This window comes from Equus caballus, chromosome 15 (assembly GCF_041296265.1).
Source record: "Equus caballus isolate H_3958 breed thoroughbred chromosome 15, TB-T2T, whole genome shotgun sequence".
Classification (NCBI taxonomy): Eukaryota; Metazoa; Chordata; class Mammalia; order Perissodactyla; family Equidae; genus Equus; species Equus caballus.
Genome location: NC_091698.1, coordinates 15,650,460 through 15,670,532, shown reverse-complemented (window position 1 = coordinate 15,670,532; position 20,073 = coordinate 15,650,460). Strand labels below are relative to the sequence as shown.

The window sequence follows — 20,073 nt, the reverse complement described above, 5'->3', positions numbered from 1 at the left end:
AAAAGGAATCCTTAGTCTCACAGCGGAGTTTAAAATAGTGTTTGTCCTAAGGATCTCATGCTTTCCTCCATGCAAAAGTTGTTCTGGAATGATCCATCAAGTCAAATTTGATTTAGTACATTAAGGATTAGTTTCATGTTTACATATCTTAATCAAAATCAACTCAGGAATGTAGTAGCAGATAAAATTACCTAGCAAGTTTATAACAACATTTAGTGGTTTAATCACTGAGCAAGAAGGTCATCAAGGTCTAAAATTCTTGTAACTACTATTATAATATTTTGAGAAACAGTCTAATCTCTGGTTCCCTATGAGTACTTTCATTCTTCCTTCACAAGATATTTTCCCAAGTTTAAGTCATTCCAAAACTTTCATCAGGATAAAAACCAACTGTTTTTTAGTTTACTATAATTCCAGTTTCAATCTTCTTTTATAATAACAGATACTTCCATGTTTTTCAGATAAATACAAAAATAAAACCAGATAATGTGAGTTTTTCCTTCAGTTATTCATTTCGGCATGTAGTGAAATATGGGCTTTTGCTGTATGTTGTTCCTTCTACTGAACTCTTAGAGTCAGATGAGGTCTTAGAGACGCTTCAAAAGCAAACACGTTTCAAGCGATTTGAGAAGGATAATAATTAACCATTATAAAATGATTCTACTTCAGGTTTGGGAGATATCTGGGAAACACATTTTCCATCGTCCTGGATATATAAAAAGGTACAATCCTCTCTCATTTCTTCCTTCGTTGGTTTCTCAGAGAAATCCCCACTTACCTGAGCGGCTTATTCTCTGGGCCCACATCTGTCAAGCCCATTTCCTCCAGTTTGCAACGCCTGTAAAGTTCATAGTGCCTCGTGTGGGTCTGTTCTCGCAGATCCTCCATGTTTGTACAAATGAGCATTTCCCGGAGCTTTACAAAGTCACAATGGTTTTCATTTTCCACTAGCCGGAAAAACAAGAAAACAGTAACACCCATTCTTAATTCCTGACACACAATTAGTATGAATGAATGAATAAATGAAAACACACTTTAAATAACAAAACAGCAAAATGATCAGTCTAATTAATAGCTGCAACTGTTTTATACAAGTAACCAGGAAGAAACTCTTGCATTATACCCTGTGAATTATAGGTAATGTTAATTAACAGACTGGGAGATTTCCTTTAAATTTAGTAGCCAATGGATAAACAGGAAATAGGAAAGAAATATGTTATATTATGTTGCCATATGCTCCAGTTATTTCACTAATATTCTGTTAGTTTACAAACCATCCTCCGGACATTTCACACAGTACTTAAAAAGAGTATATAACATTATTTCACTAAAACTTCAAAGTAGTAAATTCTACATTCTCAAAAATACCATCTGTGTATGCTATAAATATCAAATTCTTTTTATATAATGCCACATTTATGATCCTGTGTTAGACACTATTCAAAATTAGTGAATAAACTTACATGGCTCTCCTTCTATGCTTAGACTGACCAGATGATTACAAATAAATATGTCACTGTGACCAAAAGTTTTAAGTACAGTTATTATTTCTACATTTTTATACATTAAAATGTCTCAAGTTTTGTCAATATTTTTCATTAATTACAAAATTTGTCAATTTAAAAAAAGCAGCATTGCAAAACTAGTCCTAGTAGGGGTAATTCACCCCCCATTAATTAGCATCACAAGTAAATGAACCATGTAGTACTAATCACTTCCTCATTATAATGTTAGATAAATCCTAAAATTTTTCGTTGGCTGACTAGTTTGGTTTGGAAATAGTTGGCAACATTTGGATGAGTAAAAATACATAAATTTACAAGATGGTTTATTGTGCCCTAGGAATTACCTAGTAATTAGTTTATGCAGCATGCTGACACTGCCATTTACACTCCAATTTGTTTAAAGGATCCAGCCAGTGCTGGATGCACTGTCTGGCGCACCTGGGCAGGGAACGTGTGTGTGGCAGGATGTACGACATGGGGAGGCTCTGCCAGCCTCTAGATAGTCAACCCTTCTGATGACCAACCATGATCCAAAATAAGCATCATCTCAAAGAATGTACTATATGCCTCTTTCAGACTCTTAGGCGACATACCTATTTCTAGTTACTGTTTATCTCATTTACCTTGTACAACACCCCAAGGGTACTGGCGAGCTTTGACCATCTTATTTCCAACTTTTACTTCATCCATACTTCCTACAACAGCAAATGGCAGATGTCCCTGGAAAGGAACCATGATACCCATCACATTTCATACCAATGTGATAAAGGCCTACCTAAAAAGTTTTATGAAAATAACAGAGAAGAGAAAATTTATTAAATAACAAATATATTAAAATCAAATGATCTGCTACGACTCAGATTTTAAAACTTGGCAGTGAATACGTGCCAACTATTCTGCAAGAGTCATTTCCAGGCCCTACAAAAAAAATTGTTTACTGAGCATCCCCCACATGCAAGGCATTATGCTAGAAGAATACAAAAGAAGCAAGAATTCTAGTATAGGTATCATTTCCTTCAATATTATCTTTACCCTAAAAGATAAAGATAATGTTGAGGAAATATCCACACACACACACATACTATATAACTAAAGTATATATCTATATTTAGTGTGTGTTTAGATATATGATACTAATACAAGGTAATATCTACGTTCCAAACTAATGCTAAATAAAGTAAATGTTATAGAAATTTAGAGGAGTGAGATCACTGTGAGCAGGAAGATACCACCCAAACTGGAGATGAATCAGAGTAGGAAGAACTAACTAAGGAGAAGATTTTGAACAAGATACAATAGCTAGATTTAGGGGCAGTGAGTAGATTGGTCTGTCTGAAGCTGTGGATTAACACAGGTGAAAAGTCTAATGTAAAAAGTATTAAGTGTTATGTTTAATATTTAATAATTGACATTACTTAGTCTCTTAATTGTGCCTTTCTAAACGATTATTCCACGTGGGCACAAGAAATAAAACTAGATCTAGAGATAATTTAACACATAAGAATTAAGATCAATCATTTACATTAGCCAGCTTTTTATATATTTAGTTTAAGTAAAATGGAGTATGAAAAATCAGAAAAGGAAAAGAAAAACAATGGAATGAATAGTTACTGAATGTCACTGTGTTAGGCAGTGAACAAAGGCTGTATCCTCACAATGACCCTTAAGATACGTATTATTGACCCAATTATGTAGATGAAGTCACAGTCTCAGGGAGGTTAATAACTCCCACAAGAACAGACGGTTAAGTCCGTCTGACTCCAAAACCCATGATCCTTCAAAATATAACCAGATATATAAGAAATTTAATAGCCTGAGAAAGGAACACAAAGAACTTAGTCATCTTCAATTATACTAAACTAAAAGTTATGTGAATGCTTGATATGTACATGTGACCCTGTAAGGGGGAATGAGCTCAAATACCAGATTAGAAAGATCTCCTTAAAGATGTCAAGATTATACAGCATTCTACAGGAGGTTATACTGTCTTCTCATGTTTTTAAAGGCAGGATAGAAAGGCATCTTTCTACGGCAATTAAGTATGGTTCCAAAAAGGTGATTCGCAGTCTCACAAATTTATCGCTTTATTTAGGTGAGAGTAGGGAGGAAAGAAAATATGCTCAAAAATATATTCTCATTATACTTTCTTTCAACTCTAGAAAACAAAACATCTTCCCATCCTGGACAGTTTGAAAATTCATCTTGTTTAAAGTCTTTTTGGAAGACATAAGTAAAAATGTTACTTAGTAGCAATGTTACTTACGAATTACTTTTTTTTCACATGTAAAACAAAATTAATATTCAATTAGGAGCTTACATTCATTGAAGCATTGATTTTAGCAATAGTTTCATCATCTGTTGGAAACTGGTATATCTGGACACCATTGCTGACCAATTCACTCATGAGCTTGATCTTAAACTTATGTAATTCACTTTTAGAAATTGCATCTGCTTTGGCAATCACTGGTATAACGTTCACCTATTAAGAATAAAGGAAAACAAAATCTCATAACTGAGGACTTATTTTTTACACCCTGTAGATTTTGCATTCAAAACCACTCAGTCTCTGACAAGTTTCCTTAACCTAGATCAGGGGATGGGCAAACTACAGTCCAGCTCACTGCCTGTTTATATAAATAAAGATTTATTGGAACATAGCTAGGCCCATCCATTTACATATTCTCTATGGCCACTTTCATGCTACAATAGCAAAGATGAGTAGTTACATCAGAGACCATGCAGCCTGCAAAGCCTCAAGTATGTACTACCTGGTCCTTCAGAGAAAAAGCTTGCTGACTCCTGACCTAGATAATCACTGGCTGTCATTCTTACCTATACCCCTATACAATCATTCCTACAGATGCTGGCCTTACAATAACTGCCTTTAAAATGCAGAGCTCTTAGGCCAGCCGGAGTGGCCGGGTGGTTGTTTGGCACGCTCCTCTTTGGCAGTCTGGGTTCAGTTCCCGGATGTGGACCTACACCAGTCATTTATCAGTGGCCATGCTATGATGGTGGTTCACATACCAAACAGAGGAAGACTGGCAACAGACGTTAGCTCAGGGTGAATCTTCCTCAGGAAAAAAACCCCCAGAGCTCTTATAACATTAATCTTTCATCTGAATTTAGGTTTAGAAATCTCACATTTTCTTCTCTCAAAGTTTCTTATGATTCTGTTACACACACAATAAGTAAAATATAAGCAGTAAGCTGAAATCACCTGCTTAACTCAGTAAGAATTTTTTTATTTCTTAATAATCTAAGCACTAAGTAATTAGGGTGACTGATCCCTTAGCAAAGCTATGAAACAGGTGAAGTTTCTCCTTCTGCCTCTCATTTCAGCAGGTCCCCTTTGCCCAATGAATCTATCAGCTCTGGACCCCGTTGTCACAGACTCTTACACCTAGATGTTGAAGGAAGGAAATTTTATGAATATTAACTAAAAGTGTTTAAGACTCAAAAGAATAACTCTCTCAGTATTATTTAAAGTCCTATCACTGGCCACAGAGGGAGAGATTTGGGGTCATGAAGACCGACTAACTTGTAAAGCCAGTTCTATAAGACTAACGTCCCCACAAAAGACTATCTCCACAAATTCAGGGGTTTATATGTTTTTCGTTTATTTACTTTGTTTTTAGTGAAAACTTCAGGCTAACTAGTCATATATGTCAAAAGGGTGAGCCATCAATGTAATTTTCAGAATGAAAGTGAAAAGCAAAAATTCTAATTCCTATTCTGTTCTTAAATTTCTTTCTCAATTTCACACTGATTTACTACATACATTTGGATTTATTAGTCTTAAATATGCTCCAAAGGACATAAAGATTTTCCCAACTATCCATGAAATAAATGGCAGAAAAGTTTCCAACAATTGTGGGTAAAAAGGTTTCACATGCAATTAATCAAAGTACATAAAAATTTGATGCCACGTTCTTGGTTTCAATATTATATACTAAGATATTCCATAAATTATGTCAAGTTAATAACTCATAATTGCTTCCACAGTAAATAGCAGAAGCAGGCTGTAGCTAAGTGCCTGACATGAAGCTTTTTGATTGTAATGAAAGTGCCTGACATTAAGCTTTGGGTTGCCGAGGTATTCATTTCAAAGACATCCATCTCGAATAAACGCATTGCCAGTTGTATGACACAGCTACTAGCAAACCAACTGGATGAGGAAGCCGGCCATCCCTACCCACGAAGTTCCCTTTCAGAAAGTCTGGGAGACCCAGATAACTGACTGCTTGACGGTTTCCACTTCTCCCTTCCCACACCTGAACTCCTGTTCTTAGGCTTTAAATTTGCCAATAAACAGTGAACCTGCGAAACCCTAGACACCCCACCCTCAGACTTTAATAAAGGCAGAGAACAGGCTGGCACTCCCCTCACCTCTCTCTACTTTTGACCTCACTGTGTGGCCCTGGGTGTGCTGTGTCCCCTCCAGGATCTGTAAGTAACAAATCTTGTCCTTCAAAGTTCCCCGATGGTTTCTTACTGAAGCGCAACTAGAGATCATAGTAAGAACCACAAAAGGGCCTGCCTGGTGTCACAGTAGTTAAGTTCAGCGCACTACACTTCAGTGGGGTTCGCGGGTTTGGATCGCAGACGCAGACCTATACTACTCATCAAGCCATGCTGTGGCAGCAACTCACATTCAAAATAGGGGAAGCGGGGCACAGATGTTAGCTCAGGGTAACTCTTCCTCAAGCAAAAAGAGGAAGATTGGCAAGAGGTGTTAGCTCAGAGCCAATCTTCCTCATCAAAAACAAACAAACAAAAGAACCACAAAGGCTGGCCCAGCTCAGACACTGGCCCCAGTGGTGGTAGGGGAAGGCCTGTGGGGCTGGCTATGAGGAAATACAGTCAGGGAGTGCCTCGGGCTTTCCTAGCCAAGACCGTCACTATCACCAGGCTGGGAGGACACAACTAGACTGAATGTGAACACAGTGGTCGTCTGTCTGTCAGGGGAGGGAAAGTAACAGAGGCTCTCACTGATGGCAACCTGCCACTACTGGCATAAGATAAGGCAACTTTCCAGGTTAAGCAGTGGAGTGTTCTGCATTTAGGAACAAGACAAACTATCAATTCAATTAATCCTCACATCTTCCCCCTGAGGCAGGTATTCTCCCTACTGTTTATTTTAGAGGTAAGGAAACTGAGGCTCAGAGCACTAAAGAAACGCCCAAGAGCACACAGCTATTAAGTGACAGAGGCAGTATTTAAAACCAGCCTCCAGTGACACCAAAGTCCATGATTTTTACACAAACTACATCACATTACTTCTGTCTAGCTAAGACAAAGTTGCACACTCTTGTTTTTATGTTCCTTTAATAAATATGAATTTCCATATAATCAGAAAACTAAGAAAACAACTGGCTAAATGATTAGAACATCTAAGGAGATGAACAGTCTCTCATACAAGCTTCATCAAGTTTTGCTACAGCCAGTGGACTGAACAACTCATTGAAGTCAATCAGTCCACGTAGCGAGACCTCGCCAGCAACCCCATGCTTCCCATGCCGATTTCTACAGAGAGCAGTGGTGCCAGAGCGCCCCGGCTTTCTGAATCCCAGCTCATAAACAACTGGCCCAGAAAACGGAAGCTGCATTTCTCACACCACCAGAGGTTACAAGAAAACTCTGAAGATTTTTTTAGTATAAGATAGTCCTTAATGATCTTTTAAACAAATAAAAAAGCCTGAAGTGAGTTAATCTGTGGATAATATTTTTTTATAGCTCCCTAAATTTATATATAGCTCCTTGGCTCAAAAATTCAAAAATAAGTTTTCTTGGTATAGTTCAAATTACAATATAACTTATTATAATATATGACGAAACATTAGACCTTAGTCTTTGTCAGTCAGTGAACTTCTTCCCACTTAATAGTGTCATAAAGTTAATGTCAAATAAATTCTATATTTAAAAAACATTAAATGATACCCATATTCTGGCATGCAATTTAATCACAAAAATTTGATGTTAACGTTTTTTTCTTTGCATCTCATCTTCCAAACTGAACATCTCTGGAAAATAACCTAAGACTGCAGCTCATAAAGTATTTTAAAAATGCACAGAATAAAACATTTATGATCTATGTATATCATAAAGATATTTTAATAGTTCAAAATAAATATTAAAGGATTCTAAGCTGACTCCTTTTCCAAACCCACTTTGCTGTCGAGGCTCTTCATGGTTAAGAGGTCCAGCGTCTTCAGGGAGTGGCCTGTGGGAGAGATGAAGTAGAGGCACACGTGGACGCGGGAGTCGTGGTAGGTACAGAGGGAGCGCTTAATCTTCAGCTCTTCTTGGAGATAAGCCTCAAACTGAGCATCTATGTAGTCAACTATTGGCTGGTAGCTGAAAAAGTAATTATTTAAATATTTAATGTAACATATTCATGCTACCTTAATGATATCTGTGTAAGTCCAAAGTTTGAGATCTGGATTTTCACCAGTTAATAAAGTTAATATCAATGCTAAACAGATAACTTCAGTTATAAAACAAATTGTACAGAACATGCATGTATAAAGGTAGTACTTTAAAACCATCACGACAACCTGTGCTTTAAATTGTTTTATAGAAATGGTCTTGAATTTATATTGGTTCATCCTCACATTCATTCAACCACTAGATCCCTTTCTGACAAAGGTTCTCATACATTCCAGACTCCTGAACGAGGCTAGGCGTCTGACTAGATGTGGCATATTATTTAGCTGAGAAAAGGCAGGAGTATCAATAACTTAAAAGATATTTAAGTCAAATTCCATGGCTTCTTGCTTCTTAAATCAGATTTGTCAGGCACGAAAAGCATTAACGTAGCCAGGAGGAAGGGCACACATCAGAGGAGAGCATCTCACCAGGACTGCAGGCATTCTCATTTCCTTCTATTCATCCTTCAAGACACCAATCATATCACAGTGCACATGCAGAGCACTGTGCTCATCTGGTTTTAAGATTAGTCTGTGAATGTTCCACTTCATTATGATGTGCTAAATCACTGCCTATGCAACTCAACTTTCTACTCTTAACCATTCTCATTAAGCAAATCTTGGTTTCCAAGTGAAAATAACAGCAAACAGTTCCCCTGTCAAATTCCCTGGACTCACAATTTTATAAGTGTCTTTGTAGCCCAAGTAGGGCAGTACCTTGTGTGGCTGAGGTACTCAATAAATCTGTACAGAACTGAGCCTTTCTATAAAGCTGCCTGATTCTTCTAGTCCTTGAGGAACATCACTTCTTTTAAACTCAGAATCCTTGTTCTCACCGTGCACATGGTAAGCAACATGAGGACAGAGACGGCATCTTACACTTCTGTGTTCCCCACAACAACTAGCCTAATACCTTGCATTTTCTCAGGCGGACTATTAAGAACACCAGTGTTCACTATTAGGCATATCATCCTTGGGAAACCATCCAAATGCGGCCTAACACGATTCCCTCCTAAATAATAAAATGGTAAAAATTAATCTGTGAGTGCATATCTAACATAAAAATTCCAGAAAAGCTTTTATTAATGACTTAAAATATATCAGTAATATGACCTAAATAAACAGCCATAAATGCTCCTCTGTGTGAATGCTTTGCATTATGCTTTTCATAAATAAAAACCATAAACATTTCCTTCTAAATAAATAATAAACCATTAGGAATTCTTCCACAGTAATTGCCCTAGGTTTCCATTCCCAGTAAATTGCAGACTCACTCCTTCGATGAAATGAAAGGCAATGGCTTAAAATATAAAAATCACCTCCTTAAAAACATCAAAGTAGGGGCTGGCCCTGTGGCTGAGTGGTTAAAGTTCTGCGTCCTCTGCTTTGGTGGCCAGGTTAGCAGGTTCGGATCCTGGGTGTGGACCTACTCCACTCATCAGCCATGCTGTGGAGGCATCCCACACACAAAGTAAAGGAAGACTGGCACAGATGTTAGCTCAGGGCAAATCTTCCTCAAGCAAAACAAGAGGAAGATTGGTAATGGATGTTACTCAGGGTGAATCTTCCTCACCAAAAAAAAAGAAAAGAGAAAAAAATTAAAGTACTCTAAAGTGGTAAGAAATTAACCAGGTCAAATTTGAAGAGAATAGAAACTGAGAGAAGTAAGTAGAGGACTAGAGTGGGGGTCAGTAAATGGGCCAAATCCAGGCTGATGCCTGTTTTTGTAATTAAGGTTTCACTGAAATACAGTCATGTATATTTGTTTATGTATTGTTTATGGCTGCTTGTGCTACAATGGCAGAGCTGTGCAGCTGGACAGAGACCACGTGTCTTGTAAAGCTTGAAATATTTACTGTCTGGCACTTTACAGAAAAAGTTTACTAACCCCTGCACTAAAAGCATCAAGGATAGTTTCATCCTGAGGTCACCTGTCAATCCAGTTCTTGGGCTTTGTTCCTGAAGGACTCACAGCACAGGGCTCACATAAGACAGAAATCTAATGAGAGGCTGCCTCCCCACAATAAGTGACATCCTAAAAGCTTGCACCTTTAGGGTAAGAATGAACTAGAAGTAAACCTATGATTCCTCCCCCTCCTCAAGGATCTGTAGGGAAGGTTGCCCCGGCACTAAATTAAGTAAGGAAAAGAAAAGAAAAGAATAAAAAAATCCCATCCTTGAGAACTTGTGGCCACAGGGTCAGTTCTTGCAAATATTTGCAACCCAGGTTCACAATGCCTCTTTGATTCTGGGAACCACAAGCCATGAAAGAGGCTTAGGGATCCTCAGAGTATTAATGCCCAGAGGGGCTGAACTTAAGCAAATTCAAATCTTTCCAAAGGAACACATCTTCATCTTAAACCTCAGAATATCTCTAAAAATAATTTTTTAAAGATCATGAGAACTATAATAAAAAATAACCAGGCACATAAGCAAAGGAAAAAGCACAATGAAGGAGAACCAAAGGAAAAAACAGACATCAGAAAAATAATTGCAAAATTTTAATATACTGGAATTATATAATTATAATAGAGATAAAAGAAAGAAAAAACAAACTTGAATATACATGCTGGGAATAGTAAAGTGATAAAAACTGATCCTATAGATATGCATATGAACCACACAAAATGCACAGATTTGAAAAACACAAATAGCCAAAATGAAAACTCAATGGATTAGTTTAACAGCATATTAGACAAAGCTGAAGACAGAATTAGTATACTGGAAGATAAATCAAAAATAATTATCCAGCAAGTAATAGAGAGAAAAAAAGATAGAAATATGAAGAGAGATTAAGAGTAAGAGACATGGAAGACATAATGAGAAGGCCTAACATACATTTCATCAAAGTTTCAGAGGGAAAGGAGACAGACAAAGGGGCAGAAGCAATATTTAAAGTGACGGTGACTCAATTTTTTTAATGAATTGATGACACTACTCAGATTCAAGAAGCCAAACAAATGACAAGCAGGATAAATTAGAAATTTTTTTTAAAAAACCATACACACCATGGTAAAACTAGAGAAAAACAAAAAGATCTTAAAAACACTGGAGGAAAAAATGAGAGTACTATGAAGGAGGAGAAAGACTGACAGCTGACTTCTCAACAGTAAAACAGAAGCCAGGAGACAGTGGAATGGTATCTTCAATGGGAAAAAAGAAAATAAGCACCTGCCCTGAATGGTGTACCCTACTAAAATGTCAATTATGAGAGAAAAACAGGGATTTTTGGTTAAGAGGTTAATAAATATTGGCCACATTAAGTAATAATAATAATGTCTTGTGGTTTTTTAACCACAAGAGAGATAAAACACATGACAGGGTAAGTAAGAAGATGGGGTTAATGGAGTTTAAGTGTTCAAAATTCCATTTTATTGTCCATCTGTATCATTAAGGACAAGTACCAATATTAATTCATCTTGAACTTTGATTAGGTTAGAGATTACATTTTATAATCTCTAGGGTAACAACTAAAAGAAGAGAAATCCAGCAAGAAAGGAAAAAGAAATGTGGAACTAGCAGGACAAACAGAAAACGCAAACTAAGATGATAAATTTACACCTAAATATATCAGTAACTACATTAACGAAATGCGAATGAACTAAATGCAAATTAAAAGATAAGCACTGTCAGAGAGGATTTTAAAATGAAAACACATATGTTCAATAAGAAACATATATAAAGCACAAGGGTACAGAAAGGTTGAAAGCAAAGAGGTAGAAAAAGTACAGCATACAAAGAAAGCTGATATACCTACACTAAAATCTGCAACATAGCCTTTAACACGAGAAGCATTCCAAGAGAAAAAGAGGCCATTACATAATAATAACAGTGTTGACTCTTCAGGATGAAATAAAAGTAGAAATTAAAAATTAATTGAAATTTGGAAAAATACTATGTATTAAAACTTGTGGGATGCACTTAAAGCCATACTTAGAGGGTAATTTATAATCTCAAATGCATAAAGCTGAGAATCAATGAAAAATTAGATCAAAACCCAAAGAAAGGTGATTATAGATATCAGAGCAGAAATTCATGAAATGCGAAAACAAAAAGTATAAAATTAAGAGGATCAATAAAGCTCAAATTTGAAAAGACCAAAAAAAACTGACAATGCTTTGTCGAGCCTGATCAGGGAGAAAAGAAAACAAGCATAAAAACCAGTATCAGAAAAGGAAATGCAGGCATTGTTACAGATGATGTAGACAATAAAAAGATATTAGGAGTAGATTATGAATATTTTTAAGTAAATCTATTTGAAAATTTGGATGAAATGGACAGATTCCTGGAAAATTGTAACATCACAACTGTCTCAAAAAATGATTCTAAATTGTCCTATAATCATTAAAGAAAACGAATTAGTAACTCAAAATCTTCTAAGAAAACTCCAGGCCCAGATTTTTTTTGTTTTTGTTTGTTTTGGGGGAAGATTAGCCCTGAGCTAACGTCTACCACCAACCCTCCTCTTTTTGCTGAGGAAGATTAGCCTTGAGCTAACATCCGTGCCCATCTTCCTCTACTTTATATGTGGGACGACTGCCACAGCACCGCTTGATAAGCGGTGTGTAGGTCTGCGCCCAGGATCTGAACCAGTGAACCCCAGGCCAATGAAGCGGAGCATGAGAACTTAACTGCTGCACCTCCGGGTGGGCCCCCAGGCGCAGATGGTTTTATTGGTGAGTTCCACCAATCATTCCAAGGAAAAATAACTCTAATCTTATACAAATTTTTCCAGAAAATAGACTAAAAAACTCCCAAAACTCATTTTAGAAGGCTAATATAACCTTGATAGAAAAAAAGAGAGAGACACTATAAGAGGTAAATACAGGTTGAAAACCTCACTTATAAACATAAGATGCAATAATACTAAAAAAAAAAAAGAAATCAAACATAGCACAATGTAAAAAGAATACCAAATGGTATCCAAGATTGCAAGGTTAATTTACGAATAGAAAAATCAGTTACTGTAACTCACCTTATTAAAGACTAAAGGAGGAAACTATAATCTTCTCCACAGAATGCAAAAAAGAAAATCTGATAATATCTATTCCTGATTTAAAAAAAAACATGTCTTACTAATAATATAAAGGAATTTCCTTATTCTAACTTAAAAAAAAAGAAAGCAGCACAATACACGGTAAAAATAAAGCTTTCCCTTTGGAGGCAGGACAGGCAAGGATGCCCACTATCACCACTGACTATCCAACAAAATACTCTAAGTCCCACCCAGTGCAGCCAGGCCTTAAAAGTGAAAGAAAGAAAACAAAGACTACTATCTTCAGCCATGACGTAGTAATTGGGATTGGACTTACCCTCCCACTTTAAATAAGTAGAAACTTGGGCAATGAATATATGAAAAAGGTTGTCAGGCATTGAATGACAGGCAGGACAGAACTGTGATCACTGAGAAGAGAAATAAGCGTGCGGAGCTCTCCAGTCTCCCCAGTGCGCCGGGAGACGAGGTCGCGAGGCACAGCACAAGGGGAGTGCAGGACCCTCAGACCCCCCTGAGCGTGGAGACGCAGACAGGAGCTCAGGGAGGACAAGGCAACCAGAGTCTGTAGGAGACAACCCTGGCGAGAAGGGAGCTGAACTGACAGAAAGTGCTAGAGCTTTAGAGAGGGCGAAGCACTGGTCTACCAGCACATGTGGCGAGGACGGGCCAAGACTGTGGACATCTCCTACGTCACAGCCGTGGTGGTGGTTACTAAACTGTACACTTGTCAAAATTAACTAACTGTACACTTTAAAAAAATCAGTGTTTTATTTATATATTGTAAATTATACAGCAATAAAACTTATTTTAAAAGAAAGAAACAAAAGAACTGAAAAGGAAGAAATATAAATGTCATTATTTGTCAGTTATCCTACCACATACATAGAAAATCTAAAACAAATTTAGAGATGAAGTGTTAGACTTAATCAGAAAATTTACAAAAGTTGCTATATGCAAAATCAATTATATGTCTATACACCAAACAGAAAGTGAAATATTTTTAAAAGATACCATTTACGAGAGCATCAAAAATGCCAAATATCTAAGAATAAATTTATTTAAAGCTGTATAAGATCTCTTTATAGAAAATTACAAAGAGGTTAATAAGATTCAAACAATGTGTCACAGGCCTTTGCCTCTGCCACTACTATCCGCCTCTTCCAGAAAGCCATACCAGTCACTTCTTGAAATTTAAAGCAGAACACACAAATGTGCTAAAAAAGCTAACATAATTCGCATAAAGAGAGTCAATTATGCAAAACATTTTCCCTCTAAAGTAAACTTTAGGAAACTAGGCAATTACCTCTACCAATGAAAATATATACATTTCAAAAAGAAAAAAAGAATAGAGTTATTGCTTTACCCTAATCTAGTTCCCCTTTTCATATTTTAAATTTCATACAAAATCTATAATCAATCTTTACAATATCATAGGAGAGAGAATGACATAACATGAAATATAAATAGAAATTTTATAGCGAACTTTTCTTGCAATGCTTAAATAATGTACCTGGCTAATTTGGTTAGAATTTCACAAAAAAAATTCATGCACCAATGATTTGGCCAGTGTATGTTTGCCACTGTATGTCTTGTTTTCTTTTTTCCTTAACAAGATAAGTTCTCCTGAAAATTAGTACAAAACATTTAATCTACACTGAATTGACACAGCCGGAAATAATTAATAATATTTTTGATGAAATACACATTTTAATAATGTGATTCAAATTACTCTAAAGAAATTAGATGACTGGAGAAAAATGTCAATTAGAACAAACTACTACTTAATTATTAAAAAAATTAAAGTCTGGGAGGACAGAAATAGATTTCCATAGTAGAAAATCAAACAATAGCTTATGGGGCAAGAAGTTAAATATCTTGAAATAAGAAAAACTTGTTTTTTTACAAGAAGAAAACACGTACCTCTCTTCTTTGTTTATTTGGTCACCAAATCCCACTGTATTCACAATGGTCAATTTTAATCGAACATTACTTTCCTGGAGTTCATATGTCTGAGCTTTAAGTTTAACATGTGGGTAAAAATGTGAGGATTCATGGTCTTCAAAATTAGTATTAAACAATGTGTCAATTAGCGTTGATTTTCCAATTCCAGTCTCCCCTGAAAGAAACAAAGGTACATCTTCACAGGCACACAGGACAGATGAGAAAAAATAAAACTATAAACTCTTAGTGGTTTCAAGGATCCCAAATATTTCAAGTATTTCAAAGGCTGGGTTGGTCATGAAAGGGATACATGCTAAGGCTGGTCCACTGAGTCATCAGCAGAGCATAAAAATGAGTAGGTATGCTAACTAATTCACAACTCTGAAGAAAGCACTGAAATGTTTAAAGAGCAAACACAAAGTGTAAAGCAGTACAGCTAAGGAAATTGATAGAATTTAACTAACTGAACAAAATCTGCAAGCATGATCTCAAATTGATAACATGAACATCATACTGCTTACGACAAGAACGAAGTGAGCACGAGAAATATGAAGGAAGGAGTCAGAGGAAGGATTTGGCACTCACCCACACAGAGAATATTAAAACAGAAGCCTTGCTGGATGGATCTGTTGACCAGCTGATCAGGCAAACTCTCAAAACCAACATGGCCACCCATAGCTAAAGAACGAACATTTTCTCTTTTTTGCTGAAGGGAAACAAAAACAGGAGCAATAAAAACGAGTTTTACTAAAATAAGATATAGATACATTTGAAAGGTTAAATATAATTTATCAAAGAAACTAAAGATTTTATCATTACATCTCCTCTAAGACACAAATGATTTAGTAAATTTGTGAGAAATTTGTGTTCAGACCCTCAAAACACATATTTCTTCTTCTCTTCATATGATGAGAGTCCAGCACTGTTTATAACATTAAAGTATTTGATTTCTAAAAATGGGGAAATATCCAAGTAAACTACAGCATATTCATTAATAAAAAGGAATGTTTAAAGTCATTAAAGAAATTTAAACAAATTTTTAATAACTTAAATTCTTACATTCAAATGTCAAGTGAAAAAAGTACAATATGAAATTATAGATACAGTTCCAGCTCCTAGTGAGAGAAGAGTAACTTACGTCACACTTACATCCCTGCTAATAACTATTATAATCAATTCTTTTAAGGTACTGGAATGCAACCAAAGGCAGAAAGACACTGGAGGGAATGAGACTTGAGAGAAGGAAACCATACAAGGTGAGGCGCAGATTTTCTAGCTTTTCCCTGAGGGCATTCTTCAACCATTGCTGCACAAAGAAGATAGAGACAAGAAGGAAGTTGTCTTACTGGGCTGAGAAGCCAGTTGGAGATAAGGGCAGGCAGGGCAACAAAAAACTGAAGAAAATCCAGAGGAGAGAGTACAAAATGTGCAAACACACTCGCCTGGAATCTTTGGCTGACTGCTGAACTGTGTATGTACAGGGGGATACAAAGAGTCTGGCTGAGAGGACATGGGACCCGGAAGGAGCTACGCAGACTGTGCAAGGCTGCTATCCTAGGGAGCTTGAATTTTAAGCCTCTAAGTTAAAAGGGCTTGGTAAACACTTCAGACTTTTGACTGAAAACATATGGGCCACATTTAGGATTCAGGATTACATCGCAGGAATCAGAAATTAGTCCCCAGTGCTGAAGGCACCACTGAAGCAGACCCGCCCTAACAACACCTATAACCAGACTCAACAGGATCACTGGGACCCGCAAGTACTTTAACTGCCTGCTAGAACAAAGGTCAACACTCTGGGAGAAGAAACAGAACGCAGCAACTCTACAATGTGTCATCCACAATATCCACCCTACAATCAAAAATTACTACATAGGGAGAAGCAGAAAAATGAGATTCACAGTCAAGGGAAAAAAAAAAAAACAGTCAACAGAAGATCTGCAAATGAACCAGATGTTTAATTAGCTGATAAGAACTTCAACATTAAAATAACTATGATAAATATGCTAAAGAAGAAAAATATGCTCTTTTCCTACAGGAAAGAGTGATGAATATAATGGGTGACATGATAGGGAATTTTAAGAGAGATATGAAAGCTCTCAACAACAATAAAGGCAACAAATGGAACTCCTAGAATGGAAAAAATACAACATCTGAAATAAACAAGTTACTGAAGAGTATTAAGAGCAGGTCAAACAATGGAAGGTTTGTTCCATAATTATTACCCAAGGTAAATATCTTTATTTATCCAAGCTAAAAATCTCTCATAGAAAAGATAAACTATAACAGAGCCTCAAAAAGCTGGAAAAATATCAAATGGTCTAATATACCTATAACTGAAACACTAGATGGTAAAGAGAGGTGGTGGCAGCGAGAGGGAGGAAAGAAGCAGCTAATAGTCACTGCAAACTTTTCAGTTTTCTAAACATGAACTCAGAGAAACAAGAGAAGAACAAACAGGAAAATCCAAAGGAACCCACGACCAGGATCAGAGCAAGCTGTTCAAAATAAAGAAAAACTTTAAAAGAAACGAGGTGTGTGGAAACATACTGCACACAAGTAAAACATCTAAAATAATCATAGTTTTCTCAGAAGAAACAACACAAACCAGAAGACAATAAAACATCAACAAGCTGCCAAAAGAAAAAAAAATGACAACCTATAATTCTACATCCAATGAAAACACACTTTCACAAATGAAGGCAAAATGAATACACCTTCAGACAAACAAAACGTGAGAAAATTCACTGCAAGCAGACCTACACTACAAGAAACGTTAAAAAGTTCTTCAAGAGAAAAGAAAAATAACAACAGATGGAAACTCAGATCTACAAAAATGAACATCAACAGAAAGATAAAACTGTGGGTAAATGTAAGAAAATTTTTTGCTTGTTTTAATTTCTTGAAAATATACTTGACTGTTAAAGCAACAACAATGTATTACAGATTTATAAAAATGGAGAAGTTGGGGCCGGCCCGGTGGCGCAGCAGTTGAGTGCGCATGTTCCGCTTCTCAGTGGCACGGGGTTCACCGGTTCGGATCCCAGGTGTGGACATGGCACTGCTTGGCAAAAGCTATGCTGCGGTCGGCGTCCCACATATAGAGTAGAGGAAGATGGGCATGGATCTTAGCTCAGGGCCAGTCTTCCTCAGCAAAAAGAGGAGGATTGGCAGTAGTTAGCTCAGGGCTAATCTTCCTCAAAAAAAAAAAGAAATGGAGAAGTAGAATGTATGATAAAGAAATGGAGAAGTAGAATGTATGATAATGAGAGCACAAGAGATGGGAGAAGGAATTGAGACACACTGTTCTAAGGTTTCTATATCATACAGGAAGTACAATAATATTATTTGAAGGTAGTGTGTGATAAGTTAAAGCTTACATCAATTAATATTTTAAAAAATAAAAGACCAAGGAGTAATAGCTAATAACCCAATAATGGAAATAAAATGCAATCATAAAATACTCTATTAATCCAAAAGAAAGCAGGAAAAGAAGAAAAATGAAAGGACAAATAGAAAACAAACAGCAAATTGGCAGAATTAAACGCATTTATATCTACAATTAAATTAAATATGAATGGTCTAAACCAGCAGCACTGTCCAACAGAATTTTCTGCGCTGATGGAAATGTTCTATACCTGAGCTGTGCAACAGGTAACCACTAGCCACATGCAGATATTGTGCAATCGAAATGTAACTAATGCAACTGAGGAAGTAATTTTTAAATTTTATTTAATTTTAACTAACTCAAACAGCCATATGTGGCTAGAAGCTACCATACTGGGCAGTGCAGGTCTTAACATTTCAGTTGAAAGAAGGAAACTGTCACATTGGATAAAAGAGCAAGAGCCAATGATACGCTGTCAATACAGTAACTGACAGAATGATTATAAAATGTATATGGAAATGGAGAAGATTTAGAATACTTAAAGCAATTTTACAAAAGAACAAAGTTGAAGAAGTCCTACCTAATCATAAAGCTACAATCACCAAAAAGTGTGGTATTGTAACAATTTATTATTTATCTATTTGTCTACTTCATCAAAATTAAAAACGTCTGATCATCAAGGAATATGTAAGTCACACACTGGGAGAAAATATTACACATATATATATGACAAAACACTTGTATTCAGAATACAGAAAGAATTCGTATGATTCAACAATAAAATAACCCATTTTTTAAAAAAATGGATAAAAAACACTTCACTTCAAAGTGAACAGACACTTCACAAAGTAGATAAAATAGCCAATAAGCAAATGAAAGAGTGCTCAACATTATTAGTTATCAGGGAAATGTGAATTAAAACTACAATAAGACACCACTGAACATCCACAAAAATGGCTGAAATTAAAAAGGCTGATAATGTCCACTGCTGGAGATGGTCCACAGCTGGAACTCTGAGAAGTGTGCCGACGTGAATGCAGAATGGTACAGCCACTTTGGAAAACGGGGGTAATTTTTTATAAAGTTAAATACACATGACCATACAACCAAAAACAACCCCACTTGTAGGTACCTAAGATAAGCAAAAACATATATCCATATAAGGACTTGTGCACAAATGTTCATAGCAGCTTTACTCCAAAAAGTAAAAAACTGGAAACAATCTAAATGTCCAACAACTGGAGAATGGATAAACAAATTGTAGTATACCCATACAATGGAATACTAAACCACTGATACATGTCACAACATAGATAAATCTCAAAAGCTAAGTATCTAAGCAGTGATTTATTTACTGTGATTTGAGTAAAGAAAAAAGTCTATGTTTTCACATATACATGAATATGGATGAAAATGTCTCAAAGGGTAGTAACAGACTATTGAGAGTGGTTACCACTGGACAGTGGACTGGGAGGTTGAGAAGAGTGGTCTTAAGGTGGAGGTGAGAAAGACTTGCTTTTTATTGTACATGGTGGGTAGAATTCTAACATGGACCCCAAGACTGATGGTCCCTCGCATACCCATACCTTCTAGTTATTCAATCAAATACTAATCTAGGTGCTGCTGTGAAGGGATTTTACAGATGTAATTCACATCCCAGATCAGTTAACCTGAGAAAGGGAGATTATCCCGGATGGGCCTGACCTAATCAGGTGAGCCCTAAAAAGAGACTGTGAACTTCCAAGTGAAAGGGGTTTGAAGCCAGAAGGGGATTCAACATCCAAGCCCCCCTGCTGTGTGGGTGAGAGACAGCCA

The 20,073-nt window shown here is 36.4% G+C and overlaps 1 protein-coding gene and 1 long non-coding RNA gene across 11 annotated transcripts in view; one reads left to right on the top strand and one right to left on the bottom strand.

Annotated features, from left to right (window-relative positions):
- The window catches only part of SEPTIN10 (septin 10), a 63,579-nt gene that overhangs the window by 19,247 nt on the left and 24,259 nt on the right, over positions 1–20,073 (bottom strand). For all 10 annotated transcript variants that reach the window (XM_023618445.2, XM_023618443.2, XM_023618441.2 and 7 more), the window contains 6 exons: positions 15,456–15,576; positions 14,850–15,045; positions 7,676–7,862; positions 3,823–3,984; positions 2,129–2,225; positions 779–947 (listed from right to left, as the gene is read on the bottom strand). In XM_023618445.2, coding sequence (XP_023474213.1) covers positions 779–947; positions 2,129–2,225; positions 3,823–3,984; positions 7,676–7,862; positions 14,850–15,045; positions 15,456–15,576 — 932 coding nt within the window. The remainder of the gene's footprint in view (positions 1–778; positions 948–2,128; positions 2,226–3,822; positions 3,985–7,675; positions 7,863–14,849; positions 15,046–15,455; positions 15,577–20,073) is intronic.
- The window catches only part of LOC138917636 (uncharacterized), a 61,483-nt gene that overhangs the window by 24,570 nt on the left and 16,840 nt on the right, over positions 1–20,073 (top strand). The gene's annotated exons all lie outside the window — the stretch shown is intronic.